Source organism: Emydura macquarii, unplaced genomic scaffold (assembly GCF_026122565.2).
Source record: "Emydura macquarii macquarii isolate MOO-44397 ecotype Brisbane River unplaced genomic scaffold, CSIRO-AGI_Emac_v2 contig_2890, whole genome shotgun sequence".
Classification (NCBI taxonomy): domain Eukaryota; kingdom Metazoa; phylum Chordata; order Testudines; family Chelidae; genus Emydura; species Emydura macquarii.
Window position 1 is genome coordinate 4354261 of NW_027133027.1, and position 27597 is coordinate 4381857.

At 44.6% G+C, this 27597-nt stretch overlaps 1 protein-coding gene across 6 annotated transcripts in view; it reads left to right on the plus strand.

The window, feature by feature from the left end:
* ATXN1 (ataxin 1) overlaps positions 1-27597 on the plus strand; it is a 275271-nt gene that overhangs the window by 231461 nt on the left and 16213 nt on the right. For all 6 annotated transcript variants that reach the window (XM_067568370.1, XM_067568372.1, XM_067568368.1 and 3 more), the window contains one exon: positions 19511-21548. In XM_067568370.1, coding sequence (XP_067424471.1) covers positions 19668-21548 — 1881 coding nt within the window. In that variant the 5' untranslated portion in view covers positions 19511-19667. The remainder of the gene's footprint in view (positions 1-19510; positions 21549-27597) is intronic.

A 27597-nucleotide genomic window follows, 5' to 3' on the forward strand; every position in this document is an offset into this window, starting at 1 on the left:
CAGAGGGCCGTCCACAAGTCTGTAAAGGCCTCTTCGGCTGCAGTGGTCCATCGTACCATCTCTGGGCCCCGGGCTTTTATCAGGTCCGTCAGGGGGCTGGCTCTGGAGGCGAAATGCGGGATGAATCGCCGGTAGTACCCCACCACACCTAAAAATGCTCGGACCTGCTTCTTCCGGTTAGGCCGGGGCCAATTCTGGATAGCCTCTAGCTTATTTAGTTGGGGTCTCACCACACCCCTCCCTACGATGTATCCGAGGTACCGAGCCTCAGCTAGACCTATGGCACATTTGGTGGGATTGGCGGTGAGGCCGGCCTGCCTCAGGGTGTTCAATACCCCTTCTACCTTCCTCAGGTGGGTTTCCTAGTCTGGGGTGTGAATGACTATGTCGTCCAAATATGCGGCTGCATAGTCGGCATGGGGGCGCAGCAGCTTATCCATTAGACGCTGGAAGGTAGCTGGGGCCCCATGTAGTCCGAAGGGGAGGACAGTGTACTGGAACAACCCGTCTGGTGTAGAGAACGCGGTCTTTTCCTTTGCCTCTTCGGCTAGAGGGACCTGCCAATATCCCTTGGTCAGGTCAAGGGTAGTTAAGAACCGAGCCTTGCCCAATCGATCCACGAGCTCATCTATTCGGGGCATGGGGTATGCATCAAACTGAGAAACCTCATTGAGCCTGCGAAAGTCATTACAGAACCTCGTCGTGCCATCAGGTTTAGGCACTAGCACGATTGGGCTAGACCACTGACTATGGGATCCTTCTATGATCCCCAGCTCCAACATTTTCCTGACTTCGGCCCTAATTTCCTCTCTCTTGGCCTCGGGTATTCGGTAGGGCCTCATTGTAACCCTGGCTCCGGGGTTTGTGATAATGGGGTGAACAATCTCCGTTGTTCGTCCTGGCTTAGTTGTGAAGACATCCCGGTTCCGGGCTACCACTTCGGTCGCCTCAGCCTTCTGGTTTGGTGTTAGGTCCGGGGATATCTTCACTTGTTCAAGGGGTTCTACGTCCTGGGTTTAGGCCACACATACTTCCCGAGCCTTCCAGGGTTTTAATAAGTTGATGTGATAAATCTGTTCTTGTTTGCGATGCCCTGGTTGTCGTACCTTATAGTTTGTCTCCCCCACAGGCTCAACCACTTCATAGGGCCCCTGCCACTGGGCCAACAACTTGCTTTCAGCGGTGGGGACTAGTATCATTACCTGGTCCCCTGGATGAAATCGTCGCACTGTGGCTTGACGGTTATAGTGGACCTGCTGGGCCCGCTGAGCTTTTTCCAAATGTTCTCGTACAATGGGGGTGACTCGGGCTATCCAGTCCCTCATCTGGAGCACATGATCAACCACGCTCTTCCCTGGTGTGGGCTCCTCCTCCCATATTTCCCTGGCTATGTCCAGGATTCCCCGGGGGTGACGTCCATATAGTAATTCAAAGGGGAGAACCCTGTGGAGGCCTGAGGAACCTCCCGAATGGCAAACATGAGGTACGGCAGCAAAGCGTCCCAGTCCTTCCCATCTCAGCGTACCACCTTCTTTATCATGGCTTTGAGGGTCCTATTGAACCTTTCTACAAGGCCGTCTGTCTGAGGGTGGTAGACGGAAGTCCGTAGGGCCCTCACATGTAGGAGAGTACACAAGTCCTTCATCAGTTTTGACATGAATGGGGTACCTTGGTCCGTTAATATCTCCTTGGGTAGCCCCACCCGGGCAAAAATCTTCACTAGTTCATTCGCAATTACCTTCGAGGTGGTATTCCGCAAGGGGACAGCTTCCGGGTACCTGGTGGCGTAGTCGAGGACTACAAGTATGTGTTGGTGGCCTCGAGTTGTTTTCTCCAAGGGACCCACTAGATCCATGGCAATCCTTTCAAATGGGATTTCAATGATGGGGAGGGGCACTAGAGGGGCCCGTAAGTGAGGCTGGGGGCTGTGTAGCTGGCATTCCGGGCATGTGGCACAGTAGCGCCGAACCTCCTCATGTATGCCCGGCCAAAAGAACCTCCTTAAGATTCGGGCCAGTGTTTTCTCTACCCCCAAGTGCCCTCCAAAGAGATGGCTGTGGGCCAAGCTCAGCACAGCTTTTTGGTGTTTCTGGGGCACCAGGAGCTGGAGCACCTTCTCTCCATTTACTTCTGTAGCTCGATACAGTAAATCCCCCTTTAGCATGAAATACGGCCCTGGACCCCGAGTTTTCCCCTCCACAGGCACTCCGTCTACCTCTGCCACGTCTTTTCTGGCATTGACGTACCTTGGGTCTTCAGCCTGGTCTCGGCCAAAGTTCCCTCGTGCCGATCCGGGTTGTTCAAGATCCAAGGGACCCATTTCCACCTCTGCTTCTGATCTGGTGTGATCTGGTTCGGGGTCCGTTTCGGGCCCTTCCTCTCTCAGGGCAGCTTCTCTAGCTGCGGCCCGTGTCTGCCTGCCCACCATGGCTGGCTTCAAACCCTGGGCCAAGATCCTTGTACCCAGTGCCTTGGCTGCCCTCCTTTCCGCCCTGGTCTTTCGGCCCTTCCCTGGGGCCGGGAACAGATCCTCAGCAATCTCTGAGAACATCGGGGGGTGGCCATCTAGGGAGGCCAGTCCATTAGCTTCAAGGCCCTCCCCTTCCCCTGACCCCTCCAGGGGAAGTAGGGTTCCAAACCCTGGGAAATCTCTTCCTATAAGTACCGGATATGGAAGCCTAGGAACTACTCCTGCTGTCACCCTGGTGACACCTCTCGGAACTTCGATATCCACTGGGACAGTTGGGTAGTAACTAACGGCCCCATGAACGCAAGTTACTCCTGTGCGTTTAGCCTGTGTCAATTGGCTGCGCTTTACAAATTTCCCAGAAATGAGCGTAATGGCGCTCCCGGAGTCTACCAGGGCCAGGGTCTTAACTCCGTTTAACTTCACGGGCCTCGTATACCTATGTGGGGTTAGGGCGACCCCCACCAGGTGGATTAGGCTGCAGGAGTCTGCCCAGGTCCCCAGGTTACATTGCATGGGTTCCTCCGAATTGGGGCATTGGGCAGCTATGTGTCCCCACTCCCCACATGCATAGCATCGGTAGGAGGCCCTAGGTACACCTTTATCCTTTGGGCTAAGGGGTCTGACCCTATACTCTCTGCCCATATCTCCCTGTCCTTTGGTAGCCTCCAGAGGGCCCTCCATTTCCCTCATCTTCCGCCCAGTCTTCCCCGGATTCTCGGGTGTCCGGATCCCAGGAACTGGGGTACGCCTTTTGATCCGGGGTAAGTCCTCTCTGGTGGGTCGGATAAGACCCCTGGCCGTTACCCGTCTCTCTACTAGAGCAACTAGTTCATCGTAGGAAGATGGGTCATTCTGGCCTACCCAGGCGCGGAGGTCCGGCGGTAGTCCCCTCATGTACCGGTCAATGACGAGAATCTCAAGGACCTTCTCTGGCCGGTGGATCTCTGGCTGCAGCCACTTCTGTGCGAGATGGGCAAGGTCAAATAGTTGTGATCGCGGGGCCTTGTCTTCCTGGTACCTCCAGCTGTGGTATCTCTGGGCCCGCACAGCCATTGTTACTCCCGCCCGAGCCAGGATCTCTGTTTTTAACTGGTGATAGTCTGCTGCAGCTACTGCGGGCAGGTCATAATAGGCCTTTTGGGCTTCTCCCTGCAAAAAGGGGGCGAGGATACCAGCCCACTGGGCCTGGGGCCAAGCCTCACGGGTGGCGACCCTCTCAAAGGTGAGGAGGTATGCCTCCACATCATCCTCCGCAGTCATCTTCTGCAAATAGCTGGTGGCCCGTAGTGTTCGCATCCCCTCTGGCCCAGGACTGTGGGAGGTCAGGGTCTTCAGGTGGGTCACCACTTCTCGCAAGAGGGCCCGGTCCTGGTTAGCCTGGCTGATCAGCAACTGGTTAGTCTCTTGCTGGAGCCGCATTGATTCCTGCTGGGAGGCTATCTGAGCCCTGGTGGCCTCTTGCTGGGCCGCCGTGGCTTGTATGAGGGCCTTGACTACGTCCTCCATTATGGACGGGGGTGTTTTTTTGTTTTTTTTTCCTCTTCTCTCTCTAGCCGCTGCGCACAAATCCCACTTCTGACACCAGTTGTGACACGGCGGGCCTGTTTGGCCCCGTGGGTCTGCGCTCCTTACAGCTATGCCGGTGGTGCAGCTGGGTGGGAGCTGGGGGGGGGGCCCGGTCACACCCTCTGCCCCGGGCCCCGACCCAGGGACCCTGCGAGGAGTAGCCTCAAACAGTTTAGTCCAAGGGGCTACTACCTTCCCTGAGTCGCTCTTCTGTAGCCCCCCCCTGGCTTGTGGCTCTCCTTCAAGCTCTCCTCCGGTCTCCACACCTTGCAGCAGCTCCGCTCCGCTCCGCTCCTCTACTGACTCCACGCCTTGTAGCAGCTCTACTCCACTCCCTCTCAGCTGCCCCCATCTGCCTGACTGGGAGGCTTTTAACTGCTGGGGCAAGTTCCTTGATTGGCCCCAGCTGGCCTAATTGTCCTGGAGTGGCCGCAGCTGGCCTGATTGGCCTAATTGCCCTGGAGTGGCCGCAGCAGGATCACCCAGGGAACAAAGATTTGCTAAGCCTGAGGCTGATATATATGCCTTCCAGCACCCTCCTGTAGCCGTCAGGGCTGGCCCCGTCACAATACATATAGATTTTTTTGGCATGAGTCCAGGATGGCTATATTATTTCTGAGTGCCAGTAGAACCTTTAAACCATACCATGCCCTCATGTATTTTGTTAATGACAAAGGTGAAAAGAAGAGATGTTATAGAAATGCATCAGAGAATACCTGATAGTTCCTGCATAACACAATATCATTTTAAAGGTTTGTTATTTTACAATCTGTTAGGGTTAAAAATAAATCCCTGGAAATGGCAATTTCTGGATTTTTACCATTATAAACTTCCCTTGTCTATTCTGCATGTCAGACCAGTGTCACTTTGTGGGAAAAAGAATTACACATTTCTCTTTCAGGTTATGTTTTTATAGAAAGTTGCAAGTGTTTGAAACTGCTAAGGGGTCTGGAATGTTAGGTTAGTAATTCAAGTGCTGTTGAGGTGGTCGGAAATGTACAATAAATGCCATTTATCACTTTGCACTGCAGTTTAACCCATAGATATTGACATCACCAATATGTTGTTCTTTACACTGTATATGTAGGTGCTCTGTTTATGTATAGTATATGTAAATACAAAAGACTGGTTATACAATTTATGCGTTTCAGAGTGTGCTTGAGACATTATTCTGTTTCTCCAACAGGAATATTAGTTTTTCTTTCAGGGATTAGGTAAATCTCAAGAGGGATGATGACAGAATTGGGGCTTTCAAAAATGGAGAGGGGAAAACGTACTTGGCACTTTTGAGGAATATACTATGAGATGGTAGCACGGTTAGACATACAAATCTCATTTCAGAATGCTGAAATATTGCATTCTCATTCTTTTGTTTTGAATCATTAAACCTTCCATTCCTTCAGTGATTCTTTATCGGGGAAAGGTGAAATGATTCATAAAAAGATCCAGAATTGTGCAAATCATATCCCTATCAATTATCTGAACCATACCAGAGCCTCTGCTAAAGTTCAACTCGATTGGAATACAAAATTAAAAAGAGAGACAAGGTGGGTGAGGTAATATCTTTTATGGGACCAACTTCTGTCTAATAAAAGGTATTACCTCACCCATCTTGCCTCTCTCATATCCTGGGAACAACATGGCTGCAACCACACTGCATACAAAATTAGATACATTTATATGCTTTCCCACTCTTACCCTCCTACACATCTTTTCTTTCTACCTCAATCCTTTTCCTGAAGGCCCTCTCTAAAAATTGTACAGCCGCCCTGTGTGCCATAGAGGACCCCATCGTGTGTTTCCACTAGGTACTCAGTATATTCTGGGGTATTTCATAGTAGAGGAGAGTGTCACACACAATGGAATCTCAGTGGTACCAGGGGGTTAATACAAAAGAATCAGAGCAACTAATCTAAGAGAGCATTATCCTTACTCTAAAGAATGGAAGGGTGACTAATTAAGCAAGAGGGAGAAAGAAGAGATTAGTAGTACAGGGAAAAATTGGGACAGAGGATGGAGTCAGGATTCTTTTGGGAAGAGAAGTCACTTGGGGATGCAGGTTGGGAAAGAAGGCCAGGCGGGTAAGTAGGTGGAAGAGGGATCAAGCCCAGGGCTGTATTTATTTGGAGATGGAGACAGAGAGAAGAGTAGGGGAAAAAACACTGATTAAGGGCTTGTACGCAATGCTATTTATGTCAGTAAAAAGTTATGTTGCTCAGAGGTGTGAGTACACCACTCCCCTGAGCGACATAAGTTACACCAACCTAAGCGCCGGTGTGGACAGTGCTATGTCCATGGGAGAGCTTCTCCTGCCAGCATAGCTACCGCCTCTCATGGAGGTGGATTTATGATGCTGAAGGGAGAGCTCTCTCCCGGGCGCATTGAGCATCTTCACCAGATGCGCAACAGCGGTGCAGCTGCATCAGTGCCACAGTAGCACTTCTAGTGTAGACTAGCCCCAAATGTTTGAGTAATTCAGATGAGTTCTATAACTGAGAAGTTAAAGTCTGCATGGGAGAGAAATTTCTGATAGCTGTAGAATTTTCAGAGACTTGCCTGGTATTACAGTGCGTAAGCATGCATATTCCTAACAACTAAAGGAGTGAAACGTATGGCTTTCAAGCAATATATTCTTTAGTCTTTTTTAAAAATCATTTTTTTTAAACAAAATCAGATCGCATTAGTAGTTGTTTTTCCTAGAAGGAGTTGTGTGCGGTCGGTAGCAGCTAAAATATTCTACTGTTAGCCTTGTTTCATTATTGCTTTCATCAGTGAGTTTGGGTACATAAAGCTCTTGCCATTTTTCTGTTTGAGAATATATGTGAACTTGCTTTTCTGTAACTTGCTAATAACTGCCGTGAAAGTTGTGATGACCACTGAAGGGGAGAAATAATGTCCTTTGCAGACTTACATGCAAAGACTATGTAAAGAAAGTGAAAGAACTGTGCAATAAAAGGGATTCTTATTTGGTGCTCCAGCGCTTCAGACCTGTGGAAATGTCTTGCATGTTTACAGACACAAGGATTAGTCAGAGAGTTTTATTACCAAATCCTTTGAACGCTTTTTGTGTTGTTACCGTCCTTTTCCCTGCTCTTTTGTTTTATAGCTTTATTTTAACTGCACCAGATGTGTGGCATGTGAGAGAGAGAGACTCCCAGCAAAATGAATGAATGAATATTCTGGCCCTGCCATAATTGACTATTAATTAATTAGTCCACTCTTCTGGTCCTGCACTGCCAGGGTGAGAAGCACTACTCCCTGCTGCTTGCTGGCTGCATTGACTTGAGGGATTGCCCCCCATTCCCCAGTCTCGTCCGCTGGCAGCTGCTTACACAGCAGCACCTTGGTGCTTGCCGTGGGCTGTGACAAAAGATAAGTGTGCAAAAGCCCCATGCAAAATTAAATTCATACCAGAGTGGCAAATGTTCAGTTACTCACCTTTATCTCCTAGCCTCAGGTTGATGTAGCTGATGTTAGTGTACTCCTTGCATACATGGCACTGGCTATCTGCCAGGGTTAGTGGAATTTTTTTTTGAATGAGCGAATACCTGATTAAGTTAATGAAGCTGAGCCAATGGTGGGAGGGAGTGACTTGGCTGCTGAGTGCTCTAGGAGATCTGGCAGCACATTAGACTTGCATAATGCTTTACAGCTCCATGCTGCGCTCCATATGAGCCACAGGAGAGGGCTGCAATAGTTACTCAGCTTTTCAATTGAAAACAGCTGCAGGTAGCTAGGCGTCCCTTTGTCCATTTCACTGGTGTTTGGAAGCAACTTGTCCTAGTGCGTTGGATTCTAATGGCAGATGGGTAAGATACTCACTCTCCCAGAGGTGGTCACAGCGGTGAGAAAACAAGCTTGCCACTTAACCCAGTTTTACAATAGGACCAGTCAGTTTTCCAGGCTGTGACTTGCTGGTTCATTTGCTTGATGCAAAATATCTTTTTAAATTTAAAAAAAAATAAAAACCACTTTCCTTTTTTTAAAAAAAATTCTTTATCTTTACTGGATTTCTATGATTTTTCTATCTTCACTGTTTTAGGTAGAACAAAAGGTATTCATTTTAAAGAGAAGCTGCTTCCAATTCCCCCACAATATTTTGGTTGAATTTTAATATAAATTCACTCTGGCAGTCCTGGCTGGTATGTATTTTTAGTGGTTACTTAAAAGCAGACTCCTGGCACTGCATGTTAAAACAACATGTTCATTTGTGAATGTCCCTCATTTGAGAGGGACTCTGATGCTTTGTAATCTTGATTGGAATGCTTTATTTAATTGCAAGCAAACTCCGTGACTGTGTCAGATGCAGCATTATCATAAACCCACATTATTTCATTTTGCTTTCATTGATTCTTTTACTTTGTATTCGGATAAAATAGTAGGGGGACGATTTCACCCTAGCTGTGTATGTTGGCTTCAGTGAAGTTACACTAATGATGAATTTGGCCCGTCTTATCTGCCTGTAATACTGGCTAAGAAGTGGGAGGCTCCCTGCAAAGTATGAGTCAGGAATAACTAGCTAATCATTTTTTTCAGGCGGATGGGTAGCAGAGCCAGGCTAAGCTGTTTAGCGAGGGCCTGCTAAACAATTTTTTAGTCAAACAACACACACACACACACCTTAGAACATAGCTGACTCCTGTGATCACACGTGCCGCTGTGCGGAGTGCCAGGATTTGGGGAGGGTTAGTGAGATGTTTCTTTAAGGCACACCCAAGTTTAACTGACTCATTCAATAAAAAGAGTGGGTGGGGGAAACTTCAGGTCACCACCAACCTCCTACGACACAAGTGGAGCCCAGCTGCATGTGCCTGGGGTCTGCAGAGTTGCCTGCATTTTTTTGCCAGTAACCACTGTCGGTGGCCCTGATTCAGCCGAGCTCTTTAGTGCATGCTTAAATTGAAGTGCTTAAGTGCTTTGCTGAATCAGGACCTAAATAATCAGGGGCCTTCAACCCCATCACACTGGGGAGTTTTGTGTGCATTCTGGTGAATTGTTAGCACTCATTTAGCCCTTTACAAAATTACCCAAAAAAAGGTATAATTAACTGATTCTTACCTTATCCCAAGGGAAGTGAGATTGCTAGAGGACTGTCCATTATTCAGTAATAAACATTTAAGGGGGTTTTTCAAGGACAAGTCATTGGCATCTAATGCCTCTTTGTGCCTTTGAAAACCTCCCCCTCAGATGGTACTTTCAGTCTGTCCAGATCCCAGCTTACTCAGAAAAACATTGGCTGTTATGCATAAACTGGCAGCCCCAAACTGGTTGCTTTATGCAACGAGCTAATGGCCTGATTTCAGAGGTGCCAAATGCCCACAGTTTATTTTGATTTCGATGTGAGTTGTGGGTGCTCATCTCCTCTGAGAATTAGGCCAGATATTTTAAAAGTGTGTTGTGGGTTTAAAAAAAGGAGACTCATTGATGAGTATGTTCATGCATGAATTGCACGTGGAATGACACTCACGTGACATGAAAAAGAGATGTGTCTATGCACACACATGTAGGCATGACAGTTTCTGCATTGCACAAAGATGGATGGAACCTGAGTGTTGCAACAGTTTTAGCCAACCATGTAAAATTTTCAATGGAAAATGTTATAGGCAGCTCCCATTGTAGCTGAGTATATTTTATTTAAATGAAAAGCATCAACAAAGTAATTTCTGCTATTATTCATGTTTGTAAACTAACTCTGTTCACTCATTTAACCTGCTAAAATGCCCTAGGAGGGTTGGTTTAGAAGCATAATAGCAGGAGATTTGTCATGTTGGATCAGACCATTGGTCCATCAAGTCTGGTATCCTGCCTTTGGCAATGGCTAATACCAGATGCTTTAAAGGAAAGTTTTTTTAAAAAAAACAACACACTGCATCTGTCCAATTATGCAGTACTATAGGTGGGCTGAACAATTCCTTACTGACAATCCTATCTGACAATCAGTTTACGTCCTGTGGCCTGAGATTTGACTATGCTTGGGAATAGAAGGAAGGCAGCCCTTAAAATAGCTGAACGTAAGATCCCACTGAAGGCACCTTTATATGCGTGGTGGTTTCTGCTGAAAAGTGTGCTGGAGTGACCTGTAGAACAAACTCAGACATCGATAGTGACTTGGGCCCCAGTGCATTGCAGTCACTAACATGAATATCCTCCAGGAGCTTTATGGCAGCTTCAGAAGTTTTGCTTGTGTTTCATGTAATGAGTCACACTCACTAAAGACAGAAATGGGTGCACCTCCATTGTAGGCAGTTGTAAAGGTTGTGGGTGCAGTGATGCTGCCCTAGAAAACCCATCCAGGGGAGTTTATTATTATAATCCTTCATGTGAGTGGTTATCCCACACTGTCACTTAGCTTAACCACACATGATGTTTGTGTGAGGCTGTTTAGATTGTACTATTGATGTGTCTCATCATAGGACACCCATCTCTGAACTCCAGTCCCTGCTTACGCACGTGGACACTCGTCATTTAAGAGTAAGGGTCTGTAGGAAGACAGTAGCTTTTCCTTTTCGTATTTCATGGAGGAACAAGGTTTAAACTTGTACGGCTGATTCTCTACTGTGCTGCATCCTGGGTAGCCATTTGCAGCCGGGCAGAGTGTGTAAAAGGCTACCATTCTGTCCTGGGAAGGACTTACATGCGTTTTGCATAGTGGAGAATCAGGCCCATTTGGGACCAACCTGGCTCATGTTCAAGTTAATTGGGATTTCACTATTAAATTAAGTGGGAGCAAGAACAGAGTGTTTTGGGTCTCTACAAGGGTTGAAAAATCAAAAACACACGAACTGTGCTTTAAATATGATATAATGGTGAAAAATTTCACAGTGGGGTTAGTTCAAGGAGCATTTGCTTATAACTCACGATGAACCAGAACTAAAACTCCAGATCAAAACACCCTAAGATCTGGATCCAAACTTTATAGCTATGGCCTTCTCAATTTAAAGCTATAGATACTTATCCTAGGAGAACTAGTGGATGTCCAGTATCTGTTTATTTACTATGCTGGTTCCAAATACAGTAGAAAGTCATATGTGTAGGTATCCAGTTTTTCTTTGGATTGTAATCGTTCCTGGAGGTTGTGTAGACAGTTTACATACTCATAGTTAGAGAGAGTCTCTACCCCAAAAAGCTTACATTAAGGCCTTTACTAACTGACAAATCGTGCTCTTTCATTCTCCACAGGATTGGAGAGCATTGGAGTCCATATTCCCATGCCCTCTAATCAGTGTTGCCAGCTCTCACAATTTTATCTCAAGTTTTGCAATATTTGTTTTTTTGTTTTTTTTTTTAAGCTTCAACTCCTGGAGTCAGATGATTACAAGGGAATCTTAGCTTTCATTTAAAAGAAAAAGCAAGTTTTTAGCCCTTACGGTTGCAGGGAAAAGCAGGAGAGCAAGATCACTAAAGGTTCAAACACAGAAAAGCTAATAAAAAGACCCAAAATATATCATTTTTTAAAATCTCCTGATTTTTTTAAGCCAATCTCATGTTTTTGGGGGACTTGAATCATGATTTTTGAGTGCCTTCGATTGGCAGTACTGTAAAATTTGCAGGGACTTTCTGGGGACTGCAGTGAGGGTGGCTCCTATGAAGTGGAGGCGGAGTTTAGCAAGCACAGAGACATTACTACAGACCTTAGTTTGCAGTAGTTGCTGTGGAATGGAGAGAACACATTTCCTTGCAAAGTTCGCAGTCTACTTACTCAGCCTGTATGCAGAGAACAAGATTTGCTCCAAAGTAACTAAGTGCAAAACATTATAGAAAGGGAGTGTTTACCTTTGTTAAGGGCTTTGACATCAGAAATGTGAGAGTAAGGAATCAGAGAACGGGCAGCTAAGAATCCATACTAATAATGTTTGAAAATGGCAGTATAAGGGCTTGTCTACACTGGCGCTTATGCTGGCAAAACTTTTGTCGTTCAGAAGTCCTGCAAACATTTGAAAATTAAATCCACCTCTAAATTAATCATAATGCTGCAGGTTAATAATAGCACCGTGAGTAACTGCCACTCTTGTGCAGCTCACCAACATCCATCATATAAAATAATTAAGTCTACATAAAGTAATTGTAGTAGAACATTGCCACAGGATAAATGTGCCCTGCTTAGAAAATAAAGATCTCACCTTCATCTCAACAAATTCAGCATTTAGGTAACAGGAACAGACGGTTATCCTGTGACAGTGTTTTCGTGCATTGACATTGTTTTCTAAATAATCTTTCTGTGACACACACATATAAATGTCAAATAATAAGTGAGTGACTCAGTTGGAACACATGGCAGTCCAGTGTTTTGAGTATACAGCCACTCACTCCCTTTAATCTTTCGAGATTTATTTTCCTAAATCATCAGCTAATCAGAAATCTGACCCCATATGCACATGCGTGCGCACACACACACATTATAAAATATTGAAGCAGCATTGAGCTAGTGAACAGCTCTCTTCCTATGTTGTACTGCTTAGAGTCTGCTTATATCAGTTTATTTTTATATTGAGCACAGAACATCTGATCTGACGGGGAAAAAAGAGTTGCTCACTCAGCAAAAATGGTATAAATTTGCTGTGGGTGGCTTCTCAAAAATGTACTACGTGCCAACATTGCAGTGGACAATTTCATACAAATATAGTGTTGATCAGGAATCCTTTCGTTCTGGGAAGAGATTTTCAAATTTTATCAGGGTTTTTTTTATGTTTCTTACTTGTGGATCGCTGCAGCTGGCCCTTCTGGGAAATCTGCCAGAAAACTGTGAAATTGGTAGGATTGGACCATAAACTTACGTTGCTGTTGTTGATCAGCACTAAGCTACACATGGCAAAGCTAATGAAATCTGTAGCAGTTACAACTATGAATATGTAGCTGGCAGATGTTGGCGTGTAGAGTTTGCGAAAAATTGGCATAGAGATCTGAGAATCAAAATAGAGCTGCAGAGATGTCCACAACTTGGCCATCTTTTGATTCACACAAAATCAATCCTGCAGGCTGTTGAGCTTCTGAGGCAGGAGGCTAAGTGCTCTCTTCTCCTGTTGACTTCAATGAGAGTTGAGTGTGCTCAATATTTTACAGGATCAAGCCTTGCTCATCTAATAGGTGTTATATACAACAGTGATGGAGTGTGCAGCTCATTCTACCAGGCTTCATACAGCATGCCATGTCACACTTTGATTCAAGGGCCTGTCTTTTCAATGCTCTGTTCAATTATTAAGTTGGATCAAACTGAATTGATGTGCACTTGGCTTACAGAACATGGGGACTGGCAGCAGGCAGTGCATTGTGTATTGACTTGATAGATGAGTGAAACTGCCAGTCATGGCTTGAGTGGGAAAATGAAATACTAAAAACTGGTAATAAGACATGTATTACCAGGATCGGAACAAGGGCCTTTCCTCCCTAGGGGGCTGGTTTGAATACAGCTTAGGTTGATGACTGAAAATTGTTTTCTTTTGATGACTGTTCTGTGGCCTATGTGAAATGAGTTTGTGGTCTCAGTCCAGTTTCTAGTGTGTAAGATTGGTACTAACTGATATCCTTGTTGTTAGTCTCAGCAGTAAGACCAGGGGTAGACTGGACAGGGGGTCACATTTGTAATGGCCAGTGGATACCTAAAGATGCAGGTAGGAGCCTAGTGGGATTTTCAGAAGTGCCAAGGGGCCTAATTCCTAATGGGAGTTGAAAATCCCACTAAGCATGACTCTGTATCCTTAATCACCTAAATATCTTTAAAAATATGGCTCAGGGAGTCTGAACTCCCCTTTGACCCACAGAGACCACCTGTTATGTCAGGGATCCACACATCTGACCCACAAACATCACTTTTCTTGTGCCAGGGATAAGACATATTGTCAAGGCATGAAGGGAAGCTTGCATTGCTATTATTGCCTTTGGTGTAGCTACTTTATGGATATATGAAGGATTTTGGTCTCCAGAGATATCAGGCAGGCTCTTTTCATGAGCTTTAAATTCATTAGAAAAATAAATATGAAAATACCATTCTGGTAGGCAGATGTGTTTAGGCTTTTGCAGAAACGGGTTGCAGTTTTTTGTGAAAGTGCTTGTTCTGAGCCCTGGTGACCAATCCATTTGGGACCTGCACAGAGTAAGATGGGGACTCCTCCAAATGATTATTTTTCTGCCTTGAGCCTTTCCAGGAATTTGAGTGTGGGCAGGCCTCCAGTGGACACTGGCTACCCAGACACTTCAGCAATGTTCCATGGTACTAGCTGCCAGGGATATCAAAGTTCAGCTGTTCCTGCCAATCTTCTCTGTCTCCTTTACCTCCTCAGCCTTCAAAACAAACACACACACATGTATGCACCCCACACGCACACTTGTATGTATCACACACACAGGCGTGGTGGGAGTGATGATCGTCTAATATTTACTGCTGTTTTACACAGCCTGTACGTTGTGATTTTGAAGACTTGCAAGTTCAGTGAGAAAAGGAAATCTAGGAGTTAACAGGAATGATTTACGATCCAGCAAAGTAAATGTGTAAATAATAGCTGTTAAATGAAGCCACACCTAGGAATGCAAGCAGAATGGGAACCTGACTCTGAGATAGCAAGTAAAGAATGAATTAACATCATCCTCTACCTCATTCCTTTGGGCCATCCTTTTGCTCTGGATCCCCCTCTTCACTTTGCCCAAACAGCCCCATTCTATCCTCATTGTTGTAACTGAAATTATACTTAAAATATTAGGCCAAAGCTTACAACTCCATTGAAAGCACCTAATTAAAAGAGGGCTGATTTTTGCTTCAGTGGGTGCCTTGCATTTTTGAGGATCCTGTCACTGATCTATACAATAAGAGTTATAATGTAGACATGGCCTTAGTCTTCTGTCACGTATGTCAGCAAAATTGATGTCGCTCAGGGGTGTGGAAAAAACGCAATCCTGAGTGACGTAAGTTTCACTGGCATAAGTGGCTGTGTGCACAGAGCAATGTTGGTGGGAGAGCCACATAAGCGATCGGTACAGCTGAGCCACTGTAAGCTTGCTAGTGTAGACATGGCCTAAGTTTAAGTAATCAGGCTTGAGAATTTTGGCCAATATACACACTTAATTTGAAATCTCCTTTCTAGTGATATTTTGTGCACTCTTTCTGTTAGCTTGTTTGACCTCTCTTCTCCAGAACCTGGACGTTATGGGAAGCTCTTTAGTTGCCACTGATTATGAGCAGAATTGTATGAAATATTTGACAAAAACTAAACACCATGAAACCATGTGAGATTCACCAGGTTTGAGATTGTATTACAAACGTAACACCAGGTTGATCACAAAGGTTTGCTAAGACTCCAGGACATTTTAAATAACTTAGAGTTCATTTATGTTTTTCTCCTCTTAATCAGAAATCCATGGTTTTGCATAAATTCATTGCAAAAGCTGTTTTTAATTAGTTTCATTTTGAGCTTCAGGGGCTTACTCAAACTCAAAACCAGGGTGACCAGAGTCTGGATGTTTAACCTTTTGTCTCGCGTCCCAATCGATGTACAACCGGGACACCATTTATCCCAATACTCAGGTAAAAATTCAGTTCCTAGCTGCCGCAGGGGGCGGGCCCTGGAGCTCCCAATGCCACAGGCAACCCTGCAGCTCTGAGTCCCTGCGGCAGCAGGGAGCACCAGGTCCCAACGCTCGCCCCAATGTGTCTCAATATTTTACTGTTGCGATCTGGTCACCTGACTCAAAACTCAGGGGCACAAACCCATGCAGGGTGAAGCAGAACAAAATCTTTTTCCACAGAGTCCTGCAAAGTGAAACTACACTGAGGTGTGTAAAACTCTGCCTACAACAGATCTGAGGTGGCAAATCCCCAAAGTTCTGGAATATCTAGCTATGGGGTTTGGTTTGGCCTATTATACGCAAAGGGTCCAACCACTTCTCTTCCATATATAAGCTTCCCCAAATTGGGGTATATTTAGATCTGGGTTTTTGCTTCAGCCCCAGTTGTCAGTTTCAGATTTGAATCCCATTTGAAACCTTTAATTCAGATGTGTTTGGATTTGGGCAGGTTGGTTCAGGCCCATCTCCAGAACAGATCAAAGGATAAACCAATCCTGTCAACTCCGAGTTCCGCATGAGCTGGCTATAAAAATGGAAGTATTACAAATGGACATGTAAAACAGGTTCCATCCCAGCGCCTCAATGCAGCTTACTGAGTCAGGGAGAGATTCAGCTTTATGTGCCAAAGTTTAATGCCTAGGATAGAACACTACAGTGAGCTAAAGTTAACTAACAGTGACTGCGCAAATGTAGCTTGGCGATTTTATTTTTAGTTGAACTTAAAAATAAAAATCTGTAAGTCCAATGTCATATAATAATTTTAGCTGTTGCCAAAACAGACTGAGCAACTGTTATGAATAACGATAACAACAGTACAAATAAAGGGGCGGTGGACTGTTGCCTGTCCTTGTCTTGCTAAAATTCCTACTGAGTCACAGTAGTAACAGATTTCCCTGGCTCACTGGCAAATCCTAAGAGGTAGGCATAATCAGCTGGTATTGTGCATGGAACTGTTTCTGAAAGGAGACTCTCAAGAAATTATTTTTTAAAGCTTTGCATATTCTTTAATAAAACTTTAATTCTTTAATATTGTTACTTAGAAGCCATATTTTCCTCCTTCAATTTTTGTCCTTTTCTTCCTAACATCATAATAATAATACTTGTGTAGGAAAATAGCTCAGGGTCTTAAAGAGCATTTAAAGAGCTTTCAAGCATTAACAATGCCTCACAGGACTGTTGTATTATAGTTGTTTTTCAGATGGGCAAATGGAGACATAGAATTTTTAAGTGATTCACCCACTATCTTCCAGCAAGTCAGTGTCAGCACTCAGTCTGGAATAAAACCCAGGAGGCCTGACTTCTATCCCCTGCTGTAAGCACTGGAAACCACGCTGTCCCTCACAGCAGTATTTTTGCCTGGGTTTGGCATAGAACTAAATTTATTATAGCTGCTTTTGTTTAAGAACTCTAAAACCTACAAATAACTTGTTCACCAGCCAATGTCAGCTTAATTCTATCTAGCACTAATTAACTATTGCTATAGAAGCAGCAATAGAGAAGCACAACAGATGGTATTTATGTAGGGGCTATGCAACTAATGGTGGTGGTGGTTTATTTTCTATTTTATAAAATTTTCAGAAATAGAGTAATGAACTTAAAAAGGAGACTGCCACAGACCATAGAATACTTAAAGATTTCCTCCATGAGATTATAATATCTTGAAGGCAGTACCAGTTTGGGACCATAAATCCAAATGATGGCCTTAAAGCTAGGTTTAATCTCAGTCTGCCATGTCTCCAAAATACTGTGCAAGAGGCATACATCAGGCTTATTATTCCATGCCTTGTGCTAGAACCAAGGCAACAGGGGTAAGGGGATATAAAAGGAATATTATTTGCCATAGGATAAGAAAACTATTATTACTGATGCATAGTGTTCGCATTTAATGTCTGTTATATCATCAGTTTCCACTAAGCAATCCTTCACTTTGTGTGTTTCTCTTTCATAAGAAATGCTATTCTTGTTAAAAGTTCTCAGTGTGAGGCGTAAGATTTCTGAACGCCCACCCTTGCATATCTTTAAAAAAAAAAAAAAAAAAATCAGCGGTACAGATGACAAGCAATGGCTAGAAGGTCATGAGAAGAGTTTCATTTTCTGTAAAATTTTAATTCTGAAACAAGGCAAAGCTGGAATTCATGATATCTGGGAGGAAATACTGTGATTATAAAAAAAAATGTAAGGGATTAACTGTGGTGTGACAGTATTTTCTTTAGAGAGACAAGGTGGGTGAGATAATATCTTTCATTGTACTATCTTCTGTTGGTGAGAGAAACAAGTTTTTTAGATCTTCAGGTCTGGGAAAGGTACTCCAAGCCTCACAGCACAATGCATGGTGGAACAGATTGTTTAGCATAAGTACTTAGCGCATACTGTAAGGGACCATTCAAGGTAGAGTGGCCCATTAACGCCTCTGCAGTCATAGGACAAAAAGAGGAGATTAGTGGGTTATAAATTGTTGTAATAAGCCATAAATACAGTCTCTGTTCAGTCCATGATTTTTAGTGAATAGCAAAGTAATGCATTTTTGAGTATTTTCTTTAGCAGGTAATGAAAGAATTAGAGAGACTTTGTTCCCTTTATCAAGGATGGCAAAAATAATCTTCTAGCTAAGTAAGGCAGAGGAAAGAGATGATATATTGCTTAAACCCTATATAAAACCACGAGCCTTTAGGTTCCTGTTATCTCCGTTCTTAAGATGGGCACAAATCAGAACCCCACACCCTGCAACTTGGGTGAAGTTCAGATTGGCCTTCAGGTGCTTGTGGCCTCCATTCTCTCTTACCAGGAAGGGATAAATTCAAACATCTCTGAACTCTGGGAATATTCAGGTCCGAATTCTGATCTGAACTTTGCAGCTCTGCTTCTTGGCTATGAAACTTTCACTCAAGATGTGGCCTTCTAGGAGAAATACTTAATCTGCTTCTTGTTAGATTACTTTGTAAATGTTCTGCCCCTGCAGTAGTGGAAATCTGTTTGTTACGTACAGCAGCTGTGTTTCATAGTTCATTGGTTGCTAAGAAACAAGGGAATATGATCCAGTAGGAGCTATGCTTAGGGTCATCATCATGATGTATAGTTTTAAACGCATAGGTACAGTTTAACCTGGGCAGGCAGATATGCAGCAACCAATCATTTTCCAGAGTAGAGATCTACATGGTCACTTTCCTGTGAGAGGGCTCAGAAAGCACCAGAAACCTCATGAAAAATCTGGCTCCCAGCCATCTTTGGCTTTATGCTACTGCTGTAAATAAATGGCTTGGCTGAGATTTATTGCCAGACTAGTAGATGAAGGGCATTTGTGTCTCATTGTAATGAGCTGTGGCATGAGGCAAGAAAAAAAAGGTAACTGCTTTGTTTGCTGTGCAGACCAAAGCGAAATGAAGTCACTGTTGGTGACCCAGGGGCGTAAAAGTTCAGAAATAATGCACCTTCCTTATATACTGCTAACAGCTTCTTGTTGCTAATGTAAATATTTTCCATGTGTGGTCTTCAAATCTCCCTGTCATGTAGTGTGTGAGATAATGCAGTAATCCTATGCTATACAACACACTATGGTGGGATCATACAATCATTTGCGGGGGGTTGGAAGGTGAGAGAGAAGGAGAATGAAATATATATTTTGAAAACAGAAGGCTTTTTCACAGAGAAAGAAAGAAGGAGCCTCAAGATGTTAAGAAATAAGTTACCACTGTTAACAGCTGACAATTATGTACTTTGAGTTTTGATTTGTCTAATGTCTTAATAATATTCATGATGTGTTAACTGACATGTCCAGTGTTTAGTTGCTTTTACAGCATAGCAATAAACGGATTCTTGGAGTGCATGCAGTATTAAAGGTCTGGTCTTAATTTTGTAGACAGGTTTTTTTTTTCCCCAGTGCTATTTTGATTTCCCTTTTTTCCTTCTTTCTCGTTCCAGAATCCAGAGCAACTGTTGGCGGATTGTGCTCACAGGGAGATGATTCCTCATGAAGTCACTGGATCCCCTTCAGAAATCAAATGTGACTTTCCATTTATCAGACTGAAATCAGAACCATCCAGACAGTGAAGCAACAGTGGAGGGGGGACGGCGAAAGATGAAATCCAACCAAGAGAGGAGCAACGAATGCCTGCCGCCCAAAAAGCGAGAAATCCCCGCCACCAGCCTGCCATCCGAGGTGAAGCCAGTGATCCTGCCAAACGAAAACCACCGCACAGACAACTTAACATGGCTCTCCAGTACTCCCAGCAGCCAGAGCAGCATGGGTGGAAGGCAAAGGCCTGGAGGGACTTCAGTGGAGATTGGTTTACAGCAGGGTTTACACAAAGCACCATCTACAGGAATGGACTATTCCCCGCCAAGTGCTCCCAGGTCCGTTCCCGCCTCAACAACTCTTCCCACAGTGTACTCGTCCGCACTCTCACAGTCAGGGACGCCTGTGTCCCCTGTGCAGTACACGCACCTGCAGCACACTTTCCAGTTCGTTGGGCCCCAGTACAGTGGACCATACACCGGATTCATCCCCTCCCAGCTGATTTCTCCAACAGCCAGTTCCGCGACTTGTGCGGCAGCCTCTGCCACTGCTGTTGCAACCACTCCATCCCAGCGTTCCCAGCTGGAGGCTTATTCCACTTTGCTGGCTAGCATGAGCAGCTTAAGTCAGCAGGGGCACAAAGTTGAGCAGCATCTAGTCAGGACACCTGGACTGATTGCAGCGGGGTCTCCTCCACCTACCCAGCAAAACCAGTATGTCCACATTTCCAGCTCTCCCCAGCGTGCGGTCAGAAACGTCTCTCCTCCGACCATCCCAGTCCATTTGCATCCCCACCAGACGGCGATTCCGCACACCCTGACCCTCGGCCCCTCCTCCCAAGTGGTGGTGCAATACTCGGACTCCGGAGGCCACTTCATCACAAGGGACCCTACCAAGAAAGCCGAGAGCAGCAGGCTGCAGGCAATGCAGGCTAAGGAAATACTGAATGGCGAGATAGAGAAAAGCAGGCGGTATGGCATCTCGCCCTCTGGGGATGTGAGTCTAGTCAAAGCAGGCAATAAACCAGCTCCCCATCATTATGAGACCAGACATGTGGTGGTGCACTCAAGTCCTGCTGAATACAGTGCACGGGATTCCTCAGGTGTCCGGGCCTCTGTTATGGTTGTACCTAACAGCAGTACACCTATTACAGATATGGAGGTACAGCAGGCCACGAACAGAGAAACCCCACCCTCAGTCCTCAACGACAAGGGAAACTTGCATTTAGGAAAGCCAGTCCACAGGTCCTATGCTTTATCTCCACAACAGACTATGGGCCATGAGGGGGTGAAAGCGGTTGCCACTCTGTCCCCCCACACTGTCATTCAGACCACACACAGCGCCTCAGAGCAACTCCCTGTCGGGCTGCCTGCTACAGCCTTCTATGCCGGCACCCAGCCGCCGGTAATTGGCTATCTGAGCGGTCAGCAGCAAGCGATTGGTTACCCTGGAAACCTGCCACAGCACCTGGTGATCCCTGGCACCCAGCCCCTGCTTATACCAGTTGGCAATGCAGACGTTGAATCATCAGGGGTAGCACCTGCTATAGTCACTTCATCTCCCCAGTTTGCAGCAGTGCCTCATACGTTTGTCACTACCGCCATTCCTAAGAGTGAGAATTTCAGTGCTGAGTCACTAGCAACCCAGCCGGCCTACCAGGCGGCAGTGGTGCAGGCCCAGATCCACCTCCCAGTGGTGCAGTCTGTAGCTTCTCCAACAGCAGCTTCTCCTACACTGCCTCCTTACTTCATGAAAGGGTCGATCATTCAGTTGGCCAATGGGGAGCTGAAGAAGGTAGAGGACTTAAAAACAGAAGACTTTATACAGAGTGCAGAAATTAGCAATGACCTGAAAATAGACTCCAGCACAGTGGAGAGGATTGAAGACAGCCATAACCCAGGCATTGCTGTGATACAGTTTGCAGTTGGAGAGCATCGAGCACAGGTAATGAGCATTGCAACTTGTGGGTGTAGGTGGGAAGATAGCAGTTATATCTTCCCAGAAGCAACTTACCTTATGTTACCTTGCAAGAGGGAGTTGTGTTCTTAGTTTCATCTGGCACTTCCATCTGGCACACGCCACATCAGAGATCTTCTTGGGCCAAAGTCACCCCTTGTATAGTTCCAGTGGAATCAGTAGAGTTTTATACCAGGAATGAATCATTTTTGCAATGGTAGATCTTATTTTGGAATACTATGGACTTGGTTCTCCTTTCACTACCAGTTTAAACTCAGTTTAAGTCAGAATCATGCTGCTGTGAGAGGAGAATCATCTTATGGTTTGACTGTGTGTGGAGGAAGGAATCAGTTGTGTACTTGTTTCAAAATGTTAGCTCAACAGCCCGGATTACATGGCAAATCTGTAGGCATTAGTATTATTGCTTCTTCGTATTAGGATAGTGCCAGGAGGTCCCAACCAACATCAGGGCTGCACTGTGCATAGTAAAAAAAATGGTCTCTGATCTGAATGGTGTGCAATCTAAATAGACATAACAGACAAAGGATGGGAGGGGAAACGAAACCGAAACACAGAGGGGAAGGGATTTGCCCAAAGTCAGCTAGCAGATCAGTGCCAGATCCCAGACTAGAACCATGTCTGAATCTCTAGGCCATTGCCCTACCCACTGGGACTGTGCTGACCCACTAGGCAGTGGTAGTATTGGGAATAAGCCCCATTGTACTTCATAACTAGAGGACCCAAAGAAAAGATCAAATCTGAGCCGTGATCTTAGTGATGTTAAAATGTAAAATTATTCAGTTTAAACCTCAAAAAATTATATATCTTTCATTCTGTCAGCTGATTTTTTAGTTTTGAATGATTCCAGCTTCAGAATGCTCTAGAGCAGTTCAGTCTCAAATGAAGAACTGTCTCTGAGGGATAAGGAGGGGACAAGGCTGTGAATTTTCATGGCTTGGAACGTGGAGCTCTCTTGGGACACTTTGAAGGCACTGAAACACTACGCAGAGTTTCATTCAGGTTTTGTTCCAGAGGGGTAGCTGTGTTAGTCTGTATAAAGACATAAGGTGCTACAGGACTCTCGTTATTCAGGTTTTGGTTATGAGGGTTTAAATGCTGCATAGCTCTCACACTGTGTGTTCAAGGGAAATTTAAAAAGAAAAATCATCCCAATGTCTAGGCTACCCACACTTCTGCACTTCGCTTCTTACTGGCTTGCATTCATAGAATCATAGAGTGGAAGGGACCTCAGGTGGTCATCTAGTCCAACCCTCTGCTCAAAGCAGGACTAACCAGGACTAACCTTAGCTAAATAATCCCAGCCAGGGCTTTGTCAAGCCACAGCTTAAAAACCTCCAAAGATGGAGATTCCACCACTCCCTAGGTAACCCATTCCAGTGCTTCACCACCCTCCTAGTGCAAAACTTTTTCCTAATGTCATATCTAGACCTCCCCCACTGCAATTTGAGACCATTGCTCCTTGTTCTGTCATCTGCCACCACTGAGAACAGCCCAGCTCCATCCTCACTGGAACTCCCTTTCAGGTAGTTAAAGGCTGCTATCAAATCCCCCCTCATTCTTCTCTGTTGCAGACTAAACAAGCCTAGTTCCTCAGCCTCTCCCCATAAGTCTTGTGCTCCAGCCCCCTAATCATTTTTGTTGCCCTCTGCTGGACTCTCTCCAACTTGTCCACATCCTTTTTGTAATGGGGGGCCCAAAACTGGACACAATACTCCAAATGCGGCCTCACCAATGCCGAATAGAGGGGAATAATCACTTCCCGCGATCTGCTGGCAATGCTCCTAGTAATGCAGCCCAATATGCTATTAGCCTTCTTGGCAACCAGGACACACTGCTGACTCATATCCAGCTTCTTATCCACTGTTACCCCCAGGTCCTTTTTTGCAGAACTGCTGCCTAGCTCATCAGTCCCCAGTCTGTAACTGTGCATGGGATTCTTCCATCCTAAGTGCAGGACTCTGCGCTTGTCCTTGTTGAACCTCATCAGATTTCAAAGAAGGAAATTGTAACTTTCCAAAGGGCTTTTGTTCATTGGTCATAAACAGTTAATTTGATCCTGTCCGTTATCCAAGTAGCTCAGATTCCACAGTGATGAGCAGGGGAATAGAGTAGATAAATTAGATAGCAGTTTAGTTCATAGAAATATTCAGGTTATTTTTGGAAAGGAAAACAAAACAAATCTCCAAGGGGGGGGGGGTAGCCGTGTTAGTCTGTATACAGTAAAAACAACGAGAGTCCTGTAACACCTTAAAGACTAACAAATTGCTGCAGGCATAAGCTTCCATGGGCTGCAACCCACTTCGTCAGTGCAAGTGGTATAGACTTGGTTTTAAACATTTCTCTGCAGTGTTCAGAACCCAGATGCTGCACAATGTGGCTGGGACGTGAAAATCACAAAGAGAGATGAACTAGAAACTAACTGATTTATTACTCTCCAAAATGAATGAGTGGTAGAACGGAAACAAACAACATCAATGCTGAGGAGTAAATTAGAGCTCTAAAATTCTTTTGGTTATAACAATCCAAGGCCCATGCTTCCAAAACAGCCTGTGTACAATCGGGTTCTTATCTCTGATCCATCACTCAGGTAACTGAGCATGCAAATTAGGTGTGCAGTTGTGTTCCTATTTATGCATACAGCTACACTGTTTTGAGAATTTGGGCTTCTGGTATTATCAGTAACCCATGTAAGGAGGTGAGTACATTGTTTTTTATTTATATATTTTTAATATTAACAGCATCACTTTAAGAGACATAGGGAGGATCCACAGAATTGCTTTTTGTTTACAGTCTCTAAATCTCCAGTGATGATATTGCAGTGTAGGCTTAGAGCCTCACATCTCTTCTTCGACTTCATGATCGGAAAAACAGTCCCTGGATCAGAACCGGTTATTATAATTTGTTTATAAATTGTTACTTAGAATAATGAGATGCAAAAGATAGTAATTTCCCATCTGCAATTTTCATCCTGCTCTCATTTCTCTCTCTCTTTCCAACCAGACCTCTGGTCTCTGCACCAGCAGAAGAGGTACAAATTAGTAGGTAGCATTTATGTCCTGGCTTGTTCACAGATATGTCAGTGTAGCCAATGTGTTGTAGTGTTGCACACTGGGAAGAGCTCACTTGCAGAAGGGTAGAGTGCCATCATCTGGTAGAAAGCATGTTGAGTTTGCTGGCTATAAAAACAAAACTAACTGCAAGGCACAGTCTCATCCAGTGAAGTGTCAACTTCTCAAGAAGCCTATAAGAATTTGGCTGACGACATCCCAGTTAAAATATTCCACCAGCTGTGTTTCCCACAAGGGATGCTTCCAGAATTCAGAAAGAGTCATGCAGAGATAGGATTAAAATGTGGGTTTAATTTAGGTTTCCTGTAGATTCCAGGACTTGGGTGTCTTCCCAGATCAGCCGTGTCCTGGGATAGCAGCAAGTACTTTGCTGATTTTAACTTGCGTGGTTAGAGAGAGATTTCATCTGTGTGTCTGAAGTCTCTGATGACCCCATCCACAGTTTAAGTTGGATATTAAAAAGCATTTGACTTCATTAGTAGGCACACAACCATTACTATTCGGAAATTTATAATATGAAGAGGACTTAGTCTTGTGGTGAGAGGAGAGAAGTTATTCTTGCTATATATATAGAATAGTAAAAGCCCCACATTCTGATATTCCTATATGTAGAATATACCTATTAACTCCCAGAATACAGTGAGCTAAATTAAATAGGAGCTAATTATAATAAAGTATTATGACTGTAATATTTTTTTACAATTAGCTCTTATTTATGTGTATGCTCCCTCCATTATAATCTGGGGGCCTAATTATAATATTAATATAATCTAAAATATATAGTTTTAATATAATCTAAAAATAATGTTGTTATAATCAGCTGCCATTTAAATATACTCCTTCCAATGACTTCTGGGAGCTAATTATTGTAATGATGAATTAGTATCTACAGAGTCTACAAAAATGAACTAATCCTCACATCATATCTGTGAAGTAGTATCCCTGCTGTGTATGTGTGGAAACCTAGTAAGAAAGATAAAGTAACTTGCCCAGAGCCACACATGACTTCAGTGGAAGAGCTGTCTTTAGAAGTTAGGCATCTCTGGTTCCCAATTCCATGCTCAATCCACTTGACCACACTACCTCTATTATGATTATATCATTTTCCTATATTTGTTTTCAATGAACCAAACCGTGAGATCTTTACTTACTTTGTTTTGTGCAGTCCTTATCTCACTGAAGTCAACTGAGAGTTTTGCCTGACAAAAAAGACCTAAAGATTTGGATCATTTATAATTCTTAATGTTACTCTGGTAACAGCACACACATCATCAGAACCTGTCTTTTTCTTTGCTGCCAGGAGCAACCTTAGAAGGAGACAGAAGGTGTACAGTAATTTACATGCACTTATGCTAGATCAATACACACAGTGGAAGCAAAATAACTCTTCTAAAATGCTGGCTTTTTTTAAAAAGGTTTTGGTTCCTGATTATTGTTATGGAAAAGTGTGCTGCAGTGTTGTCTCCTGATGAACCTAAAGTACAGCTCAAAAACAAAAAGAAGAAGAAAATGAGGAACATATTGTTTACCATCTCTGGCTTTTAATAGAAACATAGAAATTAAAAATGGAAAAGCCCTATTGGATCATCCGGTCCATACCTGCGCCAGCTTACCATTGTTCCCTTAAGTATATTTTTGAGTGCTTCATCCACTTCATCACTCAAATCAGTCACTCTTTCTGTTGCTTTGCTCTCCACTGTCAATTATCCTTGGCACTCTGCAACAGAAATGCGAGGGAATTAGACTATGTGCTCTGCTACAGATGGAGCGTTCTTTCTGCCTTATGCTCCTGTGATCTGTACTTCATTGTTCTCCGGTCAGAGGAGCAGTCATTTTATATCTCTGTGAATGACAGCGAGGCTTATGCTGTATGTTTAAATTTGTTACTCTCCTCTGTTAGCTTCTGAAAATGCAGCGCTCAAGGCCCCGTGTGGTGGGCTAGCCAGCCAATGCACTGGCAAACAGAAGTTGCTTCCTTTGTGAATCATGGTTTAATTCCTCGGTGCCAGTCAGGTTTGGGATCACAAATTTATGTTCTATCTGTGATCCCTCGAGGGCTAGGATTGTTCCTCTCTCCAAGATGCTGCTATTATAACAGTGTGTGGACAGCCCACTAAGTCTGGCACTAAGATTCCAGAAGTCGTTGGGTAAGAAAGCTGTGGAAGTGCCCACATGTTAGAAAGGTTGGAGCAGAAACCACCATGCCCATCACTGATAATGAGGGAAATGGCCCTAGTAGAAGGAGGAACCATTTATCCTGTGTCCACCGCAGACAACCATTACAAATTTGTAATCCACATACAAACCAATGAAACAGAGGGACAGATGCTCTCTCTATGCAGGATTTTCCCACCTAGTGGCCAGAAAACTCCATGAAGCTTTTCAGCCTACAGACTTCTCGGGGAGGAGGGGGAGTTTGTCCCTTCATGGACCAAGCAAAGAATTCAATGTTCCAAAAACACTGATGTCTCAGGTCTGCACGCATCTTGAGAGACCCACAAAGGGCAGAGCTATGTGTGTGTGCAGACCTGGTGCTTTCAGGGTGCCGTCTGCACTCCCTTCTGCCACGGTAGCACAGTTCCCTCAGAGTAGTGCTGCCATGCTTTATGCACAGGCTCCTGCCTCCTCCTCAGCGGGAGGGGAGGAGTGGCTGTGCAGAGGGGGAATGCAAGTAAAGCTAATTCAGCTGGATCAGCTTCCTCAGCCCACTCCCGTTTACTGTCCTCCACACCAGCTCTGCACTGACACTCTTTCCTCAGCACTAAGGGTGAAGCAGCCCCCCTGTGTGGCCATTTCAAGAACACTCCCCTCAGCAACGCCCCAGCCGAGGGCCTTGGACTGACTGTCTGGGACTGGGTGAATTACACCCTTTTGTGGGGTGCTAAGGCCTTCACAGGATTGGGCTCTCATACAGCAGCGTAAGCAGAGAATGATGGTCTAATGATGCG